General features: G+C 47.9%; 1 protein-coding gene across 2 annotated transcripts; it reads right to left on the bottom strand.

Annotated features, from left to right (window-relative positions):
- Positions 1–1,701: 1,701 nt before the first annotated feature.
- On the bottom strand, positions 1,702–10,378 carry TMEM208 (transmembrane protein 208). 2 transcript variants are annotated; one of them, XM_069966467.1, is made up of 6 exons: positions 10,294–10,378; positions 7,046–7,141; positions 6,474–6,533; positions 5,794–5,930; positions 5,354–5,438; positions 1,702–2,098 (listed from the first exon to the last, which is right to left on the bottom strand). In XM_069966467.1, the coding sequence occupies exons 1-6, from the start codon at positions 10,297–10,299 to the stop codon at positions 1,955–1,957; spliced, it is 528 nt and encodes a 175-aa protein (XP_069822568.1). In that variant the 5' UTR covers positions 10,300–10,378; the 3' UTR covers positions 1,702–1,954. The 2 variants fall into 2 exon arrangements, with proteins under 2 accessions (XP_069822568.1, XP_069822569.1); XM_069966468.1 differs by lacking the exon at positions 10,294–10,378 and having other exon boundaries at positions 5,794–5,896; positions 7,046–7,070.
- Between the last annotated feature and the right edge of the window lie 9,629 nt (positions 10,379–20,007).

Below are 20,007 nucleotides of genomic sequence, written 5' to 3'. Positions count from 1 at the left end.
CAAATGAAGGGAAGTTTTTTACAGTGACCATTTGAATTAGAGTAAGGGTTCTATTACCCCAATAAAACCTGAATGTTACTGTAACACATTCCTTCCCTTTTTTTCATACATAGAAACTACATATTTTTTTAAAAAAAAGTTATGAGCTTAGTTTTACTATACATTGTCATACAACGTTACGCAATCTGTCCAGAGTGGATCAAATTCATGTTATTTGTGATTGATTCTCACCCAGACAGAACAGGAAGTCTTGGCTTAGTTTTAGCCCCAGTGGTGAGAATGAAAACTGCAGGATTTCAGTATTTTTTTTTAATACTGTAGATAGAAAAATTAAAAAGAAAAAGTCACCAAATATTCTTTAAAAAAAAAAATATTTAAAGGGGTACTCTAGAAAGATCTTTTTCTTTCAAATAGACTGGTTTCAGAAAGTTATACAGATTTGTAATTGACTTGTATTTAAAAATTCCAGTACTTATAAGCTGCTGTATGTCCTGTAGGAAGTGATGTATTCTTTTCAGTCTGACACACTGCTCTCTGCTGCCACCTCTGTTCAAGACAGGAACTTTCAGAGCAGTAGCAAATCCCCATAAAAAAACCTCTTCTGCTCTGGACAGTTCCTGTTTCAGACACAGATGTCAGCAGAGAGCACTGTGTCAGCCTAAAAAGAATACACTACTTCCTACATGACATACTGCAGCTGATAAGTATGGGAAGACTTGAGATTTTTTAAATACAAGTCAATTACAAATCGTATAACTTTCTGAAACCAGTTGATTTGTATGAAAAAGAATTTCGCCGGAGTACCCCTTTAAACGATAAATTCAATGTGTCATAAGAAAATGACTTAAGTGATGTACACATAACACATAGGACACCTGTTTCTTGACCTATGGGTATGGTCTTGTTATGCTCTTAACACATAGGACACCTGTTTCTTGACCTATGGGTATGGTCTTGTTATGCTCTTTCTGTTGTATTGAACCTTTCCCGGTTATGCCTCCCTATATGTCTCCCTCTAGTTTGTTTTGAACATAAGGAAAGAGATAATAAAAAAAAAAAAAAAAAAAAAAAAGGTAATAGAAAAAGAACTCAAAAACTAAGATTACTCCACATACACCTTAAGAGGAGCACGTTGGCATCGAAATGTGTAAATCAATCCAAAGAGAGCAATAACATTGCACCCAAAGACCCTGTATAAACTGCTGCCTATTAACCAAAAATTATTGACAGCTAACAAAGAAAAATCAATGGCCTAGTAGTGAAGCATATTATAGAACAGCCACTTACATACAGGCTAATGTACAAAGCCTATGGTGCAGGCTCTGTATACAGCACTACATATCTGGAGCAGTGGTCCTTAGCGTATCTTAGTGGTCCCTGCTGCCTGCTGTGAGCTGGGTCTACAGTGGCAGGCAGGGCAAAGGACGCGTGCTGCCTCTCTTAGTCTGTGCAACATCACATGAAACACAATCTTTCTCTAGAGCCCACAAGAGAGTGCAGTTGACTCTTTTTTCCTGTACTGTTAGCACTCCAACACTGTATCCTATGACAGCTACTTATTATGGCTAAGCACTTATTCACAGTGATGGCTCCTATTACAGGAACACCCCTAGCAACTCTAATATTTTTTTCTCATAGTTTCAGGATGAAGTTTCTCTAATGGAAATGTGTGCCCAAAAGAACAGGGATGATTGCTATATGTACTTGGACATCTGTGCTGTAAACACTTTATTTTCAACAGCATTGAATGACATCGCCGATGTATGGATAATACAAAAAAAAAAAAAAAAAAGTGTTTTTTTCCAGGACTTCTGTATATCCACGCTTGCCTGATGACCTCTGGATGTCTTGCATAGAAAAACCATCACGCCAGCTCAAACATGATGAGCACAATCTGATATTGTCTATTTCCAAACACTTTTCCACTCTCCACAGCTGAGTCTCCCTTGTGTTCTCAGAAGCGTTTCATCTGCCGCCTTTCCTGACGTCGTTGTCGCTTTTCATTCTGTTCTTGTGGGGCAGCAGCTGCGGATGAATCTGTCGACAGCCATGGCCCAAGAACATTCACCCAGACCAAATAAAGGGCACGTCCTGGTGCCTGCAAAATGAGGGGAAAAGGTCAACGAGAATGGCTAGAGTGTCCTGTCACAACTTCTGACCCCTTCTAGCGCTCACTCTTTCTCATACATACAGGGGGGCATATCACTAACAATCCATGCTTTCTCCAGCACATCTCAAAGACGTTTTAAATGACTGAGATGTGGAGGCCAAGTAAATTTCTTGACATCTATCAGGGTCCTCCAATCATTCCTATAGTACTTTTTGCAGTGTGACAGTACATTATCCTTCTGAATAAGGTCATTAGAAATCTTTAACCAATCGGCACGCAGTCACTCCATCTGTTGGAAAATTGGGTAACTATGGTTACGACTACGCTGTATCAGGTGTATCACAAGCCCAATTGAATCGGAATAGGGCTTGTGCACGGAACTCACCCATTATGGACGTATCCATACTGATCCGATCTTCTGGCACTGGACGCCAATCAGGTGAAGATTCATAGTGACGGGTACCAGTTTAAAAATTTTATGATTTTTTTTCCCCCCAAACAACTGTATTATTTTTTTTCTAGGATACATTTCGATAGCTTAAAATGTTAATAAAATGATGGTTTAAAAAAAAAAAAAAAAAAAACTTTGTGATATATATTACAGGACCAAGGAAACCTAACAACTTTAGGGTACGTTCACACCTACCGGATCCGCAGCGGATTCGACGCTGCGAGTTAGCAGCGAAATTCGCTGCGGATCCACTACTGTGAATTTGAATGAGTCCCATACACGAGGCGAATCCGCTGCGTGTATGGGACCGGCCCCTTCAACCCCTGCGCCGGAGGCCGAAAGCTTGCCCGCCCGCACCGCCTGCCGCCCCGAGCATACATTACCAGCTTGGTGCCGCGGCTTGATTTAGGCTCCCAGCTACCCTCGCTCCTCTTCAGCCAATCAGGACTGCCGTGCACCGATTGGCTGAAGAGGAGTGAAAGGAGCCGGGAGCTTCACACAGCCGCGGCACCAAGCTGGTAATATATGCTCGGGCGGCAGGAGAAGCTTTCAGCCAGCGGTGCAGGGGTTAAAGGGGCCGGTCCCATACACGCAGCGGATCCGCTGTGTGTATGGGACCCATTCAAATTCACAGTACTGGATCCGCAGCAGATTTCGCTGCTAACTCTCAGCATCAAATCCGCTGCGGATCCGGTAGGTGTAATTGTACCCTAAAGGAGATTTTTAGTCATAGCAGGGCATTTTTACCATATTCATTTAATAAGAAAAAAACATGTCTTATAGAAGACAAAAATTGGCTTTGTCATTAAAGCAAAACTGTACCGGCACGTTGTAGAGGTCCTCACACAATGTCTGCAATGCCCTAGGCCTATGGCGTCTCTTTCACCTCCATCCAGCCCAGGGGTGTGTGATAGTAAAGGGAGGCGTGGATTTAGGCACCGCAGGCCTAGGAGACGGATGCTCTAGGCCATGCCAGATTGACTCCCCACCGTGCCTGCAATAAAAGTAGCTTTTCTTCAAAATACCGGGAGAAAAGCCAACCCCCAAACTGAACAATGCATGAGGACCTCTACAATGCGGTAATGGCAGTTTGGGGACAGCTACATGCTGGTACAGAGTCACTTAAGAGGTTGAAGTTAGGAATTAAGTTTATTAACCCCTTAGCACAAAGGGCGTATATTTACGCCCTGTGGTCGCCTCAGGGACTTCAGAGGGGGGGGGGGCGCGTGGCGACCCCGCTCTGAACCGCTGCGGTCCTGGGTGCGGCATGTAGCCTGGGACCGCGCCTATTAGCGGACACAGTCCGATCGCCGTGCCCGCTAATCAAGCAATCAGATGCAGCTGTCAAAGTTGACAGCTGCATCTGATTGCTGTCCCTCATACCTGGTGGTCTAGTGGGGTGGATCGCCCCCCCGGGACATTGTCCCGGAGAAGCGATCCACACATCCTTTGCCGGCCGGGGTCAGCGCCGTAATGGCGCTGATCCCGGCTCGGCACTCGGTTGTTTTCGGCTGCAGCAGCCGGAAGCAATCGAGTGCCGATCTCATTGATCTATGCTGTATAACTATACAGCATAGATCTCAATGAGAGATCAGTGTGTATATACTTGAAGTCCCCCAGGGGGGCTTCTAGTATAAATATAAAATATATAAAGTGTTGATGTTATTAATAAAAAGCCCCCTCCCCTAATAAGTCTGAATCACCCCCCTTTTCCCATGTTAGGAAGAAAAATAAATAAACAAACATGTTTTGAATCGCTGCGAGTGTAATCGCCCAAATAATTAATTTATCTCATTCCTGATCTCGCACGGTAAATGGCATAAGCGCAGAAAAATCACAAAGTGGAAAATTGCGCATTTTTGGTCACATCAAATCCAAAAAAATTAATAAAAAGCGATCAAAAAGTCGCATATGCGCAATCAAGGTACCGATAGAAAGAACACATCATGGCGCAAAAAATTACACCCAACACATCTCAATAGACCAGAGGATAAAAGCGCTATAAGCATGGGAATGGACCGAATTTAAGGAACATATTTATGTTAACAATGGTTTGAATTTTTTTACAAGCCATCACATAAAAGAAAAGTTATACATGTTACAGATCGTTGTAATCGTAACGACTTGAGGAACATATATAACAAGTCAGTTTTACCCCAGGGCGAACGGCGTAAAAACAAATACCCCCCAAATAAACAAAATGCGTTTTTTTTTTTCTTTTCAATTTCACAGCACATTTATTTTTTTCTGGTTTTAGAGTGTTTTTTATGAAAAAATTCAGCCTGTCATTGCAAAGTACAATTAGTGGCGCAAAAAATAAGGGCTCATGTGAGGTTCTAGGTGAAAAAATGCAACTGCTATGGCCTTTAAAGAGGAAAAAGAAACGGAAGTGCAAAAATCAAAATTGGTTCTGTCTTTAAGCGGTTAAAGAGAACCTGTCACCCCCCCGTGCCGGGGCCGACCCCCCCCCAGTGCAGACACATATAATTACTGCATCCACATTACTGCATCCGAAGCCGCGCGCACTCCCCAGAAATTAGTCTGACGCCCATAGAGAATGACGGCTCCAGTCATTCTCTATGGACGTCGGACCCATCTCTGATGAGCATGCGCACAGGTTCGGACAGGGATATCTCTGCGGCAGGACGGGCTCCGGGACTGGGACTTCGTGGATGCAGTAAGTATTTGTGTCTGCACCGGGGGGTCGGCCCCGGCACGGGGGGTGACAGGTTCTCTTTAAGGTAACTACAAGTTGATAAGAGCAGGTGACATGCACAGTGTGGTGAACTCACCAGCAGCCAGAAATACCAGATGTAGAGAGAAAAGCAGCTGAGAACCTGGACAATGGCCGTCAGCAACACAACATCCTTCAGGTGTCTAGTAATAAAAGAAGATTACCGGTTATTAGAATGATGACACATATGGAATAATATGGCTTTAAAGGATCAAAACACAGTAAAACTGGTAAAGAGCTAAAACCACGATCTACTTTCCTCACATATAAGTAAAATGAAGACTAATGTAATACTAGCCACAGACTAGACTGACATCCGGTGGGGTGAAAGATCTCCATTACTGAAGAAGAATGGAGCCAGGTGAATGTGTGGAAGTGCTGGAAATGGGGATGAGCCGGACATTTGTATTTATGGTACTTTCTTTGGCTATGTTTCCTCCTGTGTGCACACCCTGTAATAGTGCTTTCCAGATGTTCTCATGGGGCTCACATACTCACTCTGCCATTCCTTGCTCCATGTTTAGGTCAATCCCACCATCTACTAGGCTCCCATCCTCAGAAAAGGTAGCTTGGGCCATTCCCCGCATGGAGCGATACGCCACTGCATAAATGACACAGCTGAAAATCAGGGTGGCCTGTGGAAAAAGAAGATTACACAACTGCCACAGGAAAGAATCACTGTACAGGATGTATACCCCCGTGCTACAGCAAGACCCCTGAGACCACAGCCATGGAAGCCCCTTGTGTTGACAACTTGGTACAAGCTATCACACAGCAAAAATACCTATTTCCTTACAATACCTAGACAGACCCCCCATCCCAGGGAATGTGGTGAGGGCATAAAGCACTGCTGCTTACCTCCAGGCTGCTCAGTGTACAAAAGCAGGGACGCCTGCCTCCGACAGAGTCCCTGCTCCTGTATGTGCTTTCCATCTATTGGCATAAGGCCACATGAATATCTGAGGGATTCGCCTGAATTGTGAGAAATTTAGAATGAATTGTTTCTAGCCCAAAACAATTCACTCATCTCTACTCACTAAGAATCTAGCACCAGACCCTATAGGCTTTCCTTGCAGTATAAACTGAGAGGTGTCCCAGCCCAACCCCAAATAACATGCATTTTTATGTGCCCCCACTGTATATACCTGTGGCATGGATATTGCAATGTGTGACCTTACCCAGCTCCAGAATGTGGAAGACTGGTAGAAGACCCCAAGAGTGATGGCTCCATACAACGCCTGACAAAGAGAGGGAGTTCATATTATATCATGTTGTTCAAAGAAGTGATACATTTAGACGTTGCTTTATGGTGCAGGATCACAGTGGTTTCCATAACTCCTGTTACTGGAATAGTGCAGGGTCCCAGTCGCAAGGGTAGGGAACCTTAGCTCTCCAGCTGTTCCTAATGTATAGCTCCCATCATGCCTGGGAGAGCCAAAGCTTTAGCTGTCCAGGCATGGTGGGAGTTGTAGTTTTGCAACAGCTGGAGAGCCAAGGTTCCCTACCCCTGGGCTACATACAGACTACCAGAGTCCAGATGACATACAATAAAGCTCTACCTATTGTTATAGATGAGAAATTCACTGTACGGACACGAGGCAGCACAGCGCCCTCTCATGGCCAGAAGGACCACAGAGTACGTGTTGGTCACAGAATTGCTGCAGGTTATGGCATTTCCCTGGCTATTGGACATGTGGTACAGTATAGCATCCAATCACATTTGTACGTGTACAGCACGTAAAACACTCACCGTGGCCCCGAGAATGATGCGAAGATAGAAACTCAACGTCTCCTTGTTCTCCTCATAAATCTGCTTCTTCCCCTTTGTGGCTACTTTTCCTTTAGGCTGAATACAAATAATGGTGGATTAGAAGCAAGAGAGGGCACTTCAGCGTCTCCACTGCAGGGGGCGCAGCTTACAGTGACTGCACACATTACATATACCTACATAGCGCTGTGTAACAACAGGACAAGTGTTGGGCAGAGAGGAAGTCAGGGGCAGGTTACTGATGGGCAGGATGGAGTCAGGGGCAGGTTACTGATGGGCAGGATGGAGTCAGGGGCAGGTTACTGATGGGCAGGATGGAGTCAGGGGCAGGTTACTGATGGGCAGGATGGAGTCAGGGGCAGCTTACTGATGGGCAGGATGGAGTCAGGGGCAGGTTACTGATGGGCAGGATGGAGTCAGGGGCAGGTTACTGATGGGCAGGATGGAGTCAGGGGCAGGTTACTGATGGGCAGGATGGAGTCAGGGGCAGGTTACTGATGGGCAGGATGGAGTCAGGGGCAGGTTACTGATGGGCAGGATGGAGTCAGGGGCAGGTTACTGATGGGCAGGTTACTGATGGGCAGGATGGAGTCAGGGGCCGGTTACTGATGGGCAGGATGGAGTCAGTGGCCGGTTACTGATGGGCAGGATGGAGTCAGTGGCCGGTTACTGATGGGCAGGATGGAGTCAGGGGCAGGTTACTGATGGGCAGGATGGAGTCAGGGGCAGGTTACTGATGGGCAGGAAGGAGTCAGGGGCAGGTTACTGATGGGCAGGATGGAGTCAGGGGCAGGTTACTGATGGGCAGTGTGAAGTCAGGGGCAGGATGGAGTCAGGGGCAGGATGGAGTCAGGGGCAGGATGGAGTCAGGGGCAGGATGGAGTCAGGGGCAGGATGGAGTCAGGGGCAGGATGGAGTCAGGGGCAGGAAAGAATCAGGGGCAGGATGGAGACAGGGGCAGGATGGAGTCAGGGGCAGGATGGAGTCAGGGGCAGGATGGAGTCAGGGGCAGGATGGAGTCAGGGGCAGGATGGAGTCAGGGGCAGGATGGAGTCAGGGGCAGGATGGAGTCAGGGGCAGGATGGAGTCAGGGGCAGGATGAAGTCAGGGGCAGGATGGAGTCAGGGGCAGGATGGAGTCAGTGGCAGGATGGAGTCAGGGGCAGGATGGAGTCAGGGGCAGGATGGAGTCAGGGGCAGGATGGAGTCAGGGGCAGGATGGAGTCAGGGGCAGGATGGAGTCAGGGGCAGGAAGGAGTCAGGGGCAGGTTACTGATGGGCAGGAAGGAGTCAGGGGCAGGTTACTGATGGGCAGGAAGGAGTCAGGGGCAGGTTACTGATGGGCAGGAAGGAGTCAGGGGCAGGTTACTGATGGGCAGGAAGGAGTCAGGGGCAGGTTACTGATGGGCAGGAAGGAGTCAGGGGCAGGTTACTGATGGGCAGGATGGAGTCAGGGGCAGGTTACTGATGGGCAGGATAGAGTCAGGGGAAGGTTAATGGAGTCAGGGGCAGGTTACTGATGGGCAGGAAGGAGTCAGGGGCAGGTTACTGTTCAGCAGGAAGGAGTCAGGGGCAGGTTACTGATGGGCAGGATGGAGTAAGGGCAGGTTACTGATGGGCAGGAAGGAGTCAGGGGCAGGTTACTGATGGGCAGGAAGGAGTCAGGGGCAGGTTACTGATGGGCAGGAAGGAGTCAGGGGCAGGTTACTTATGGGCATGATAGAGTCAGGGGAAGGTTAATGAAGTCAGGGGAAGGTTAATGGAGTCAGGGGCAGGTTACTGATGGGCAGGATGGAGTCAGGGGCAGGTTACTGATGGGCAGGATGGAGTCAGGGGCAGGTTACTGATGGGCAGGATGGAGTCAGGGGCAGGTTACTGATGGGCAGGATGGAGTCAGGGGCAGGTTACTGATGGGCAGGATGGAGTCAGGGGCAGGATACTGATGGGCAGGATGGAGTCAGGGGCAGGTTACTGATGGGCAGGATGGAGTCAGGGGCAGGTTACTGATGGGCAGGATGGAGTCAGGGGCAGGTTATTGATGGTCAGGATGGAGTCAGGGGCAGGATACTGATGGGCAGGATGGAGTCAGGGGCAGGTTATTGATGGGCAGGGTGGAGTCAGGGGCAGGTTATTGATGGGCAGTGTGGAGTCAGGGGCAGGATACTGATGGGCAGGATGGAGTCAGGGGCAGGTTACTGATGGGCAGGATGGAGTCAGGGGCAGGTTACTGATGGGCAGGATGGAGTCAGGGGCAGGTTACTGATGGGCAGGATGGAGTCAGGGGCAGGTTACTGATGGGCAGGATGGAGTCAGGGGCAGGTTACTGATGGGCAGGATGGAGTCAGGGGCAGGTTACTGATGGGCAGGATGGAGTCAGGGGCAGGATACTGATGGGCAGGATGGAGTCAGGGGCAGGTTACTGATGGGCAGGATGGAGTCAGGGGCAGGTTACTGATGGGCAGGGTGGAGTCAGGGGCAGGTTACTGATGGGCAGGGTGGAGTCAGGGGCAGGTTACTGATGGGCAGGGTGGAGTCAGGGGCAGGTTACTGATGGGCAGGGTGGAGTCAGGGGCAGGTTACTGATGGGCAGTGTGGAGTCAGGGGCAGGTTACTGATGGGCAGGATGGAGTCAGGGACAGGTTACTGATGGGCAGGATGGAGTCAGGGGCAGGTTACTGATGGGCAGGATGGAGTCAGGGGCAGGTTACTGATGGGCAGGATGGAGTCAGGGGCAGGTTACTGATGGGCAGGATGGAGTCAGGGGCAGGTTACTGATGGGCAGGATGGAGTCAGGGGCAGGTTACTGATGGGCAGGAAGGAGTCAGAGGCAGGTTACTGATGGGCAGGATGGAGTCAGGGGCAGGTTACTGATGGGCAGGATGGAGTCAGGGGCAGGATACTGATGGGCAGGATGGAGTCAGGGGCAGGTTACTGATGGGCAGGATGGAGTCAGGGGCAGGTTATTGATGGGCAGTGTGGAGTCAGGGACCGTTTAATGACGGAGTCAGGGGCAGGTTCGTGGTAGTACTGGTCAGGGTATGGGCAGATGAGGTAGTAGGGGAGGGATACGCAATGAGTGGCTCAGGGCAGGTTACAGGTCATCAGTTATCATGGTATTTTGAACCAGTCACATATATTGGCCATGTTCAGAATGGGGGATGGCTGCGATTAGTCTACCACTAGTTCCCGCTGTCTGATTAACCCCTCAGCTCTCAGAGCTCCGTTTCTCACCGCCATGACTGCTACACATCTCCACCTCAGCAAAGCCGCACATCCGGCGGCGCACAATAACGTCAAATGACGCTGCTGACCTGGAAGACGTGAGCGAAAGACTTCCGCCCTCACTGCAGAGTGGTGACTGGCCCCTCTGGCCGCAATCTTACGCTGCCATCACGTGATCAACGCAAACGTTCGTATCACGTGACTATTTCTGAGCTCTATGTAGAGAAAACCCCGGCACTCACCAATAATTTTCTTTCATTTATTCAGTGCAGATGCATCAATAGTTACAATCAGTACATGTTTCTTACCTAAGCTGATGGAGGCTTACTACAGGGGAAAATTACTTATAGGGGGATATCTACATGACGGGGATGGTCTAAAGAGAAGAAGAGATTGTCTACAAGGGGCATCCCTTACCTTACAGGGGGAATTCCTATGGGGGGGGGGGGGTCATTACCTACAGAGGGATTGCCTTCAGGGGGGCATTGCCTATGATGGGACCACCTATAGGGAGGATTGCCTACATTGGGCATTACTTAAAGGGGTTATCCAGCGCTACAAAAACATGGCCACTTTCCCCCTACTGTTGTCTCCAGTTTGGGTGGGGTTTTGAAACTCAGTTCCATTGAAGTAAATGGAGCTTAATTGCAAATCACACCTAAACTGGAGACAACAGTAGGGGGAAAAGTGGCCATGTTTTTGTAGTGCTGGATAACCCCTTTAAGTCCCAATTACACGGTGCGATGTAGAGGAAGAAGCGAGCGCTGTCAGCTCGTTCCCTGCTTTCTGCCGGCGCTATTACACACGTCGGCAGCGAGTTTTTCTACAGGACAGGGTCATTGCCTGGGCTTCATATACAATGGGTGGGGGGCATCACCTACAGGGGGATTTCCTAAAGGAGGGAGGTCATTGCCTACAGAGAGATTGCCTTTAGGAAGAATGCTTAGGGGGGGAATAGCTACTTGCTACTTGAGGGGTGGCTAAAAAACAATGGGGGGGGGGGGGTTCTGCCTATCTGAATGCACAGAGTAGACCTAACCACTATAAGGTGGCACAATAGGACCTAACTACCATGTGGGGGAACAGAGAGGTCCAACTACCATGTGGGGACACAGAAACACAACTACTATTTGGGGATACAACAAGGTCTAACTACTGTAAAGATGCACAGATGGGGCCTATACTATCCAGGTGCATAGAGTGGACCTATACAATATGAAGACACAGAGTACACCTATATTATAGGGGGACAGAGATCAGCCTGACTACTATTTGGAGGCACAGAGGGGGCACTGTTATTATGTGAAGCAATACATAAGGGGAGTTTGTACAGAGACGAGGCTGAGAGAAGTCATGGCTGGAGAAAGTCTTCATGATGGGCTGAGCAATTCATGCAGAAAAGACGCCTCTGGTGGGTCAGTTGATGTAACTGCACTATAATCACTTATAAGGTCTGCAGAACCTGTGTACAGCTGGAGCTACCTCTATATGGTCACTGATTAGGTAGAATATTGCTCTATATATAGAAGATTTTGTTCAGTGACAATACAGTGGTATATATTCATTGTATGGTGAGGGTAGTGGTCATAGTGTGGTATTATTTGTCCTGTATATACTGGTATTATTAGTAATACAGTAATACCCTGGTTTTCGAACGCTTTGGAACTCGAACTGCTTGGTATTCGAACGAAAATTTACCCAGAAGTAGTGTTTGGAATTTGAACTTTGCTCGGTTTTCGAACGTTTTTGCGAGCGTGGATGATGGGTTGTACCTGGCGAGTTAAGCAGTGGTGAGGCTTCACATACAGTACAGTGCTGTATAAGACTGCTGGAGTGCATATACAGTGCAGTAGTAGTACAGGCAGTGCACCACCATCTCCCATACATTACAGTGCTTGGATGGGTGGGACGCTATACAGTAAAGCAGTGCTTCCCAACCTTTTCCACCTTGGGGCACACCTTGGAAAAAAAAATTTCCTCAGGGCACCCCTACTAAATAATTTTCTACAAAATAAGAAAACCGTCATACAGTGACTCACAGGTGACGTCATCTTTGATCTGAGGAGTCACTTTCCCTTTTCCTCTCCATCCGCCATGATGATTTCTTCCAGCTACTTTTCATCTCTTCAGAACCTGCAAGACAAAGAATTTAGGCTCCGCACATTTCTAGCAACTTCCTTCCCTTTCTCCCTCCTGTCGGCTCCCAAAGTAACTGCGCTGTTTGGTGTTATGTGCAGTAAAGCGAGTAGAAATGTGGGATGCCCCCTGTATGTAGGATCCCCCGCTGTGCCCCCATGAGCTAATAATGCCCCCAGAGGTGCCCCCATGAGCTAATAATGCCCCCAGAGGTGCCCCCATGAACTAATAATGCCCCCAGAGGTGCCCCCATGAACTAATAATGCCCCCAGAGGTGCCCCCATAAACTAATAATGCCCCCAGAGGTGCCCCCATGAGCTAATAATGCCCCCAGAGGTGCCCCCATGAACTAATAATGCCCCCAGAGGTGCCCCCATAAACTAATAATGCCCCCAGAGGTGCCCCCATGAACTAATAATGCCCCCAGAGTTGCCCCCATGAACTAATAATGCCCCCAGAGGTGCCCCCATGAACTAATAATGCCCCCAGAGGTGCCCCCATGAACTAATAATGCCCCTAGAGGTGTCCCCATGAACTAATAATGCCCCCAGAGGTGCCCCCATGAACTAATAATGCCCCCAGAGGTGCCCCCATGAACTAATAATGCCCCCAGAGGTGCCCCCATGAGCTAATAATGCCCCCAGAGGTGCCCCCATGAGCTAATAATGCCCCCAGAGGTGCCCCCATGAGCTAATAATGCCCCCAGAGGTGCCCCCATGAATTAATAATGCCCCGAGAGGTGCCCCCATATATTAATAATGCCCCCAGAGGTGCCCCCATATACTAATAATGCCCCCAGAGGTGCCCCCATATATTAATAATGCCCCCGAGGTGCCCCCCATGAACTAATAATGCCCCCTGCTCTGCCCCTTAAAAAAACAAACATCATACTCACCTATCCGCGCTGTGGCTGCAGGAAGCAGCTCTCCTCTTCTTTGGGCTCCATCTTGCGAGCCACAGGGACGGGACTTCCGGCAGGCGTGATGACGTCACATCATCACGCCTGTCGGAGAGGTCACGTCCCGGCCTCCCATAAGCTGCTGGCATGAAGTGTCGGCAGCCTATGGGAGTGAATATAGAAGCAGGATGCTGACACTTCCTGCTCCTATATTCTGCTTACTTTAATGTTCCGCCCGCTCATAGTGCGGGCGGAACATGAAAGTGATCTGTGCATCCCGAGAAGCTGCGCGGCCGCAGCTTCTCGGGATCCTTAAAGAGACAGCGCTTATTTCCCACCGGGATCCCACGGCACCCCTGGCGGGTTTTCCCGGCGCACCAGTTGGGAAACGCTGCAGTAAAGGATGGGTGAGGAGTTGGTGACCACTGTACTATAATTGCTGGTTCTGATGAACATTTCTTATGTTTAATGTCCTGTACAGTATAGTGCTGTTCTGTACTGTAGTGATTATACTGAGCACTTATCAGTGTAATAAATGAGTATTGTAGGTAATGATTGGTGGGTGCTGGAACCAATTAATCACATTTACATTATTTCCTATGGGAAGACACTGCTCAGTTTTCAAACTGCTTGGTTTTTAAACTGCCTTCCGGAGCCAATTAAGTTCGAGAACCGAGGTACCACTGTATTTGTGTTTATATAGTTAATTTTATTCAGTATAAGTATAGTGGTATTATGCTGCGTGTACACGAAACGATAATTGGCCCGATGGTACGATTAACGATGTCGGTGTAACGACTTTTTTTCATAACGATCAGAGTTTAGACAGTACAATATATCGTACGGAAGATTCGTTTTGCGATCGCTTAAGCCCATCTCACACATTGGTTAAATCGGCGAACGACTGTTCACACGGAACGATCTGCAAATTTTTTGCGAAGATCAACGATTTGAGAACATGTTCAAAGATCAAAATGAACGATTTTTCGCTCGTCGTTTGCACGTACAATTATTGTTCGAATTCGATCATTATCGAGCAAATTCGCACGATAATCGTTACGTGTAAACGCACCATTAGTCATTGTGTGGTGGTAATGACATTCTTTATGGTGTGGAAGTAGGGTTATTTCTATAGTGGTATCATTGGTCTCTGTATTGTGGGTTTGGTCAGTAACAGTCTGGAGGTAAAATGTATTGCCATAATATTTGCTTCTTGTAAACTGCTGTTATTTGGCAGCATTATCATGCATATAAAATTGTGTTACTTATGTAAACATTATAAACGTGTGTGTGTTTTTATATATATTCTAAAATTTGCTCTGGGGCTCCACATACACCTTAGAACACTGTTGTAGCCTGTAGCGGCATGCTAGGCCCATCAGCTAGAGCCCAATTCCCATGCTCTCAGATAGATAGATAGATAGATAGATAGATAGATAGATGTGAACAGGGGCGGGCTGGGCCGGGGGGCAGGGGGGCACATGCCCCCCGGGCCGGTCTTCCCCCAGTTGTCAGGGCCGCATGGCTGCTGACAGCCGGCTGGAGTCCTCAGTGCCCCGCCTGCTTACAGCCCCGCCCCTCTTCAGTCATATTTACCTGTGGCTGTGGTGGATCCGGACTGTGATGGAAGCGGCCGCCGAAGCCCCGCCCCCATACCGGTAAGCCCCGCCCCCTGTATGGCCACTATGCTTTCTATAAGCCTAAGAGGCTTATGGTAAAAAGCAAACTGCTGTAGGCAGTATCTTCCTCCGGCCACCAGAGGCCGCTCTCTCCTCCCAGCTGGTTCTTCTGTAACTGGGCTAGAAGAGCCTGAAGACAGAGAAGATGGTGTCTGCAGCAAGCAAGGTACCTACACAGGAGGAGATCTACACAGCAGGACATAAGGCAGGGGGAGGGAACCAAGGCCCTCCTGCTGCTGCAAAACTACAACTCCCATCATAGCTGGAGAGCGATAGGCTGTCCATGGATGATGGGAGTTGTAGTTTTGCAACAGCTGAAGAGCCAAGGTTCCCCCTCCCTGACATAGAGGATACATATACACAGGAGACCTACACAGGAGGATACATATATACAGGAGACCTACACAGGAGGATACATATATACAGGAGACCTACACAGGAGGATACATATATACAGGAGACCTACACAGGAGGATACATATATACAGGAGGAGACATACAGAGGAGTATATAGAGGATACATATATACAGGAGGAAGCATATATACAGGGGTACATAGAGGATACATATATACAGGAGGAGGCATATATACAGGGGTACATAGAGGATACATATATACAAGAGGAGACATACTGAGGAGTATATAGAGGATACATATATACAGGAGGAGACATACAGAGGGGTACATAGAGGATACATATATACAGGAGGAGACATATATACAGGGGTACATAGAGGATACATATATACAGGAGGATACATCTATACAGGGGTACATATAGGATACATATATACAGGAGGAGACATACAGAGGGGTACATAGAGGATACATATATACAGGAGGAGACATATATACAGGGGTACATAGAGGATACATATATACAGGAGGATACATCTATACAGGGGTACATATAGGATACATAGAGAAAAAGAAATGGTGTGGAGACAGCATCCATCCAGTGAAAAAATATTTTTACTTTATTTTAAGCCATTGCATATAAAAAGATTACCGACGTTTCGGCTCTAACACTTAAGAAAGGCTCAGGAGTGTTAGAGCCGAAACGTCGGTAATCTTTTTATATGCAATGGCTTAAAATAAAGTAAAAATATTTTTTCACTGGATGGATGCTGTCTCCACACCATTTCTTTTTCTCTATTGAGTATCAGGTGTGGGCCCACCTGACGGAGACTGTGCATCCCTGGGAGGTTCCGCTGTTCCAACCTTGGACTTTACCAGGGGTACATAGAGGATACATATATACAGGAGGAGACATATATACAGGAGGAGACATACAGAAGATACATATATACAGGAGGAGACATATATACAGGGGTACATATAGGATATGTATATACAGGAGGAGACATACAGAGGGGTACATAGAGGATACATATATACAGGAGGAGACATACAGAGGGGTACATAGAGAATACATATATACAGGAGGAGACATATATACAGGAGGAGACATACAGAGGATACATATATACAGGAGGAGACATATATACAGGGGTACATAGAGGATACATATATACAGGAGGAGACATACAGAGGATACATATATACAGGAGGAGACATATATACAGGGGTACATAGAGGATACATATATACAGGAGGAGACTTATATACAGGAGGAGACATACAAAGGATACATATATACAGGAGGAGACATATATACAGGGGTACATAGAGGATACATACATACAGGAGGAGACTTATATACAGGAGGAGACATACAAAGGATACATATATACAGGAGGAGACATATATACAGGGGTACATAGAGGATACATACATACAGGAGGAGACATATATACAGGAGGAGACATACAGAGGATACATATATACAGGAGGAGACATATATACAGGGGTGCATAGAGGATACATACATACAGAGGAGTTAGGGCTGGGCGATTAATCAAATTAATTTGCCCAGAAGGTTAGAATCAATTTCGATTAAAACCGTAAATTCAATTTTCACAAAAAATCATTGCAGGTGGAGCAGCGTAGAGTGACGGGTTGGCGGCCGGGCAAGAGGTGCAGGTCAAGCAGGCGGCGCGGAGGTGAGGTGCATGGCGGGCGGCGGTGCGTGGAGTGTCGGGCCGGAGGTGAGGTGCAGGGCGGTCGGCAGTCCGCCTAACAGAGCCGCGACTGACCTACCCCAGCTATACATATCATGTCCTGCTCCCCTCCCGGCCACACGTGCAGGTCCCCGGTCTCTGGAGGAGGCTGCAGGGACTGTAGTGGTGATAACGTTGCTTCGGGTCCTGGAGCTGAACAGCGGGATCTGCATCCCCCGATCCCGCTGTACAGCTCCAGTAATGGCAGTGACGCTATCACCTCTACAGTCCCTGTGGCCTGCTTCAGAGACCGGGGACCTGCACGTGTGGCCGGGAGGGGAACCTGTGTGCCGGCGTGAGAGGAGGAGGGATATGTGCACTCCTGCCCCAATCACCCCCAGCTGCCCAATCCCTCTAGAGTCACCCCCAGTCTGCCCCAGTCCCCCTAGAGTCACCCCCAGTCCCCCTCAGTCATCCACAGTCTGCCCAGTCCCCCTCAGTCACCCCAGTCTGCCCCAGTCCCTCTCAGTCATCCACAGTCTGCCCAGTCCCCCCTCAGTCGCCCAAGTCTGCCCCAGTCCCCCTTCAGTCACCCCCAGTCTGCCCTAGTCCTCATTCAGTCAACTCCAACTGCCCCAGTCCCGCTTAAGTCAACCCCAGTTTGCCCCAGTCCCCCTCAGTCACCCCCAGCTGCCCCACTCACCCCCAGTTTGCCCCGTACACCCCCAGCTCTCCCAGTCATCCCCAGCTGCCCCAGTTTCCCCCAGTATGCCCCTGTCACCTCTCATCTATACCTTTATTCCTACTACACCCCTCATCTTTACCTGTACTACTACAGCCCACATCTATACCTGTACTACTAATCCCCCTCATCAGTATTACTAATACCCCCCATATCTATACCTGTACTACCTCACCCCTCATCTTTACCTGTACTACTACACCCATTATCCACTATACCTCCACTACTACACTCTACCTAGATGGAGGCACCATGTGTCCCGCTACCCCCCCCTCGCTTATCCCTGAAATGCCCCTGCCTGCATGTGTCCCTGCTACATAGAGGATACATATATACAGGAGGGCATAGAGGATACATATATACAGGAGTACATAGTGGATACATATATACAGCAGTAAATAGAGGATACATGTATACAGCAGTACATAGAGGATACATATATACAGGGGGAGGCATATATACAGCAGTACATAGAGGATACATATATACAGGGGGAGGCATATATACAGTAGTAAATAGAGGATACATATATATATACAAGAGTACATAGAGTATACATATATATACAGGAGTACATAGAGGAGGCATATATACAGGAGGACATAGAGGATACATATATACAGCAGTACATAGAGGAGACGTATATACAGAAGTATATAGATGATACATATATACAAGAGGAGACCTACACAGGAGTACATAGAGGAGACATATATACAGAAGTACATCGAGTGATATAAACTATTGTAAAAATACAGTAACCCCAGCTTTCCCAGCATCTTGCGTAGTAGTCAGTATAATGAGGGTCAGGCAGCTTTCCCAGCATCTTGTATTTGTAGTCAGTATAATGGAGGTCACCCAGCTTTCCCACCATTTTATCCTCAGTATAATGGAGGTCACCCAGCTTTCCCACCATCTTATCCTCAGTATAATGGAGGTCACCCAGCTTTCCCACCATCTTATACTCAGTATGATGGAGGTCACCCAGCTTTCCCACCATCTTATACTCAGTATGATGGAGGTCACCCAGCTTTCCCACCATCTTATACTCAGTATGATGGAGGTCACCCAGCTTTCCCACCATCTTATACTCAGTATGATGGAGGTCACCCAGCTTTCCCACCATCTTATACTCAGTATGATGGAGGTCACCCAGCTTTCCCACCATCTTATACTCAGTATCATGGAGGTCACCCAGCTTTCCCACCATCTTATACTCAGTATGATGGAGGTCACCCAGCTTTCCCACCATCTTATACTCAGTATGATGGAGGTCACCCAGCTTTCCCACCATCTTGTACACAGTTTTATGGGGGTCACCAGCTTTTCCACCATCTTATACTTAGTATGATGGAGGTCACCCAGCTTTCCAGCATCTTGTACACAGTATTATGGGGGTCACCAGCTTTTCCACCATCTTATACTCAGTAGGATGGAGGTCACCCAGCTTTCCCAGCATCTTATACTAAATATGATGGAGGTCACAAAGCTTTCCCAGTATCTTGTAGTCAGTATGATGGAGGTTACCCAGCTTTCCCACCATCCTATACTCAGTATAATGGAGGTCACCCAGCTTTCACAGCATCTTATACTTAGTATCATGGAGGTCACCCAGCTTTCCCAGCATCTTATAATCAGTATGATGGAGGTCACCCAGCTTTCCAGCATCTTATACTCAGTATGATAGAGGTCACCCAGCTTTCCCACCATCCTATACTCAGTATAATGGAGGTCACCCAGCTTTCACAGCATCTTATACTCAGTATCATGGAGGTCACCCAGCTTTCCCACCATCTTATACTCAGTATGATAGAGGTCACCCAGCTTTCCCACCATCCTATACTCAGTATAATGGAGGTCACCCAGCTTTCACAGCATCTTATACTCAGTATCATGGAGGTCACCCAGCTTTCCCAGCATCTTATACTCAGTATGATGGAGGTCACCCAGCTTTCCAGCATCTTGTACTCAGTATGATAGAGGTCACCCAGCTTTCCTAGCATCTGTCTATGGGACCGTTCTGTGTCATCACTAAGCCGCCCCATAGACTTATACAGGAAAGTGAGTTCTGACCATTTCTCAGGGCACAGTAGGATATTTGGTCACAAATGACTGGAAGGACCGAAGATGTTATAGGTAAGAGGTAAGAGGCCAGAGTGGTCCTTTAAGGATGGGCTGCCAGCCTGCTACTCATGGGCCAGTGCTGT

Source organism: Dendropsophus ebraccatus, chromosome 4 (genome assembly GCF_027789765.1).
Source record: "Dendropsophus ebraccatus isolate aDenEbr1 chromosome 4, aDenEbr1.pat, whole genome shotgun sequence".
Lineage (NCBI taxonomy): Eukaryota > Metazoa > Chordata > Amphibia > Anura > Hylidae > Dendropsophus > Dendropsophus ebraccatus.
Note: the sequence above shows the minus strand (reverse complement) of the source record. Positions and strands in the feature narration are given on the sequence as shown.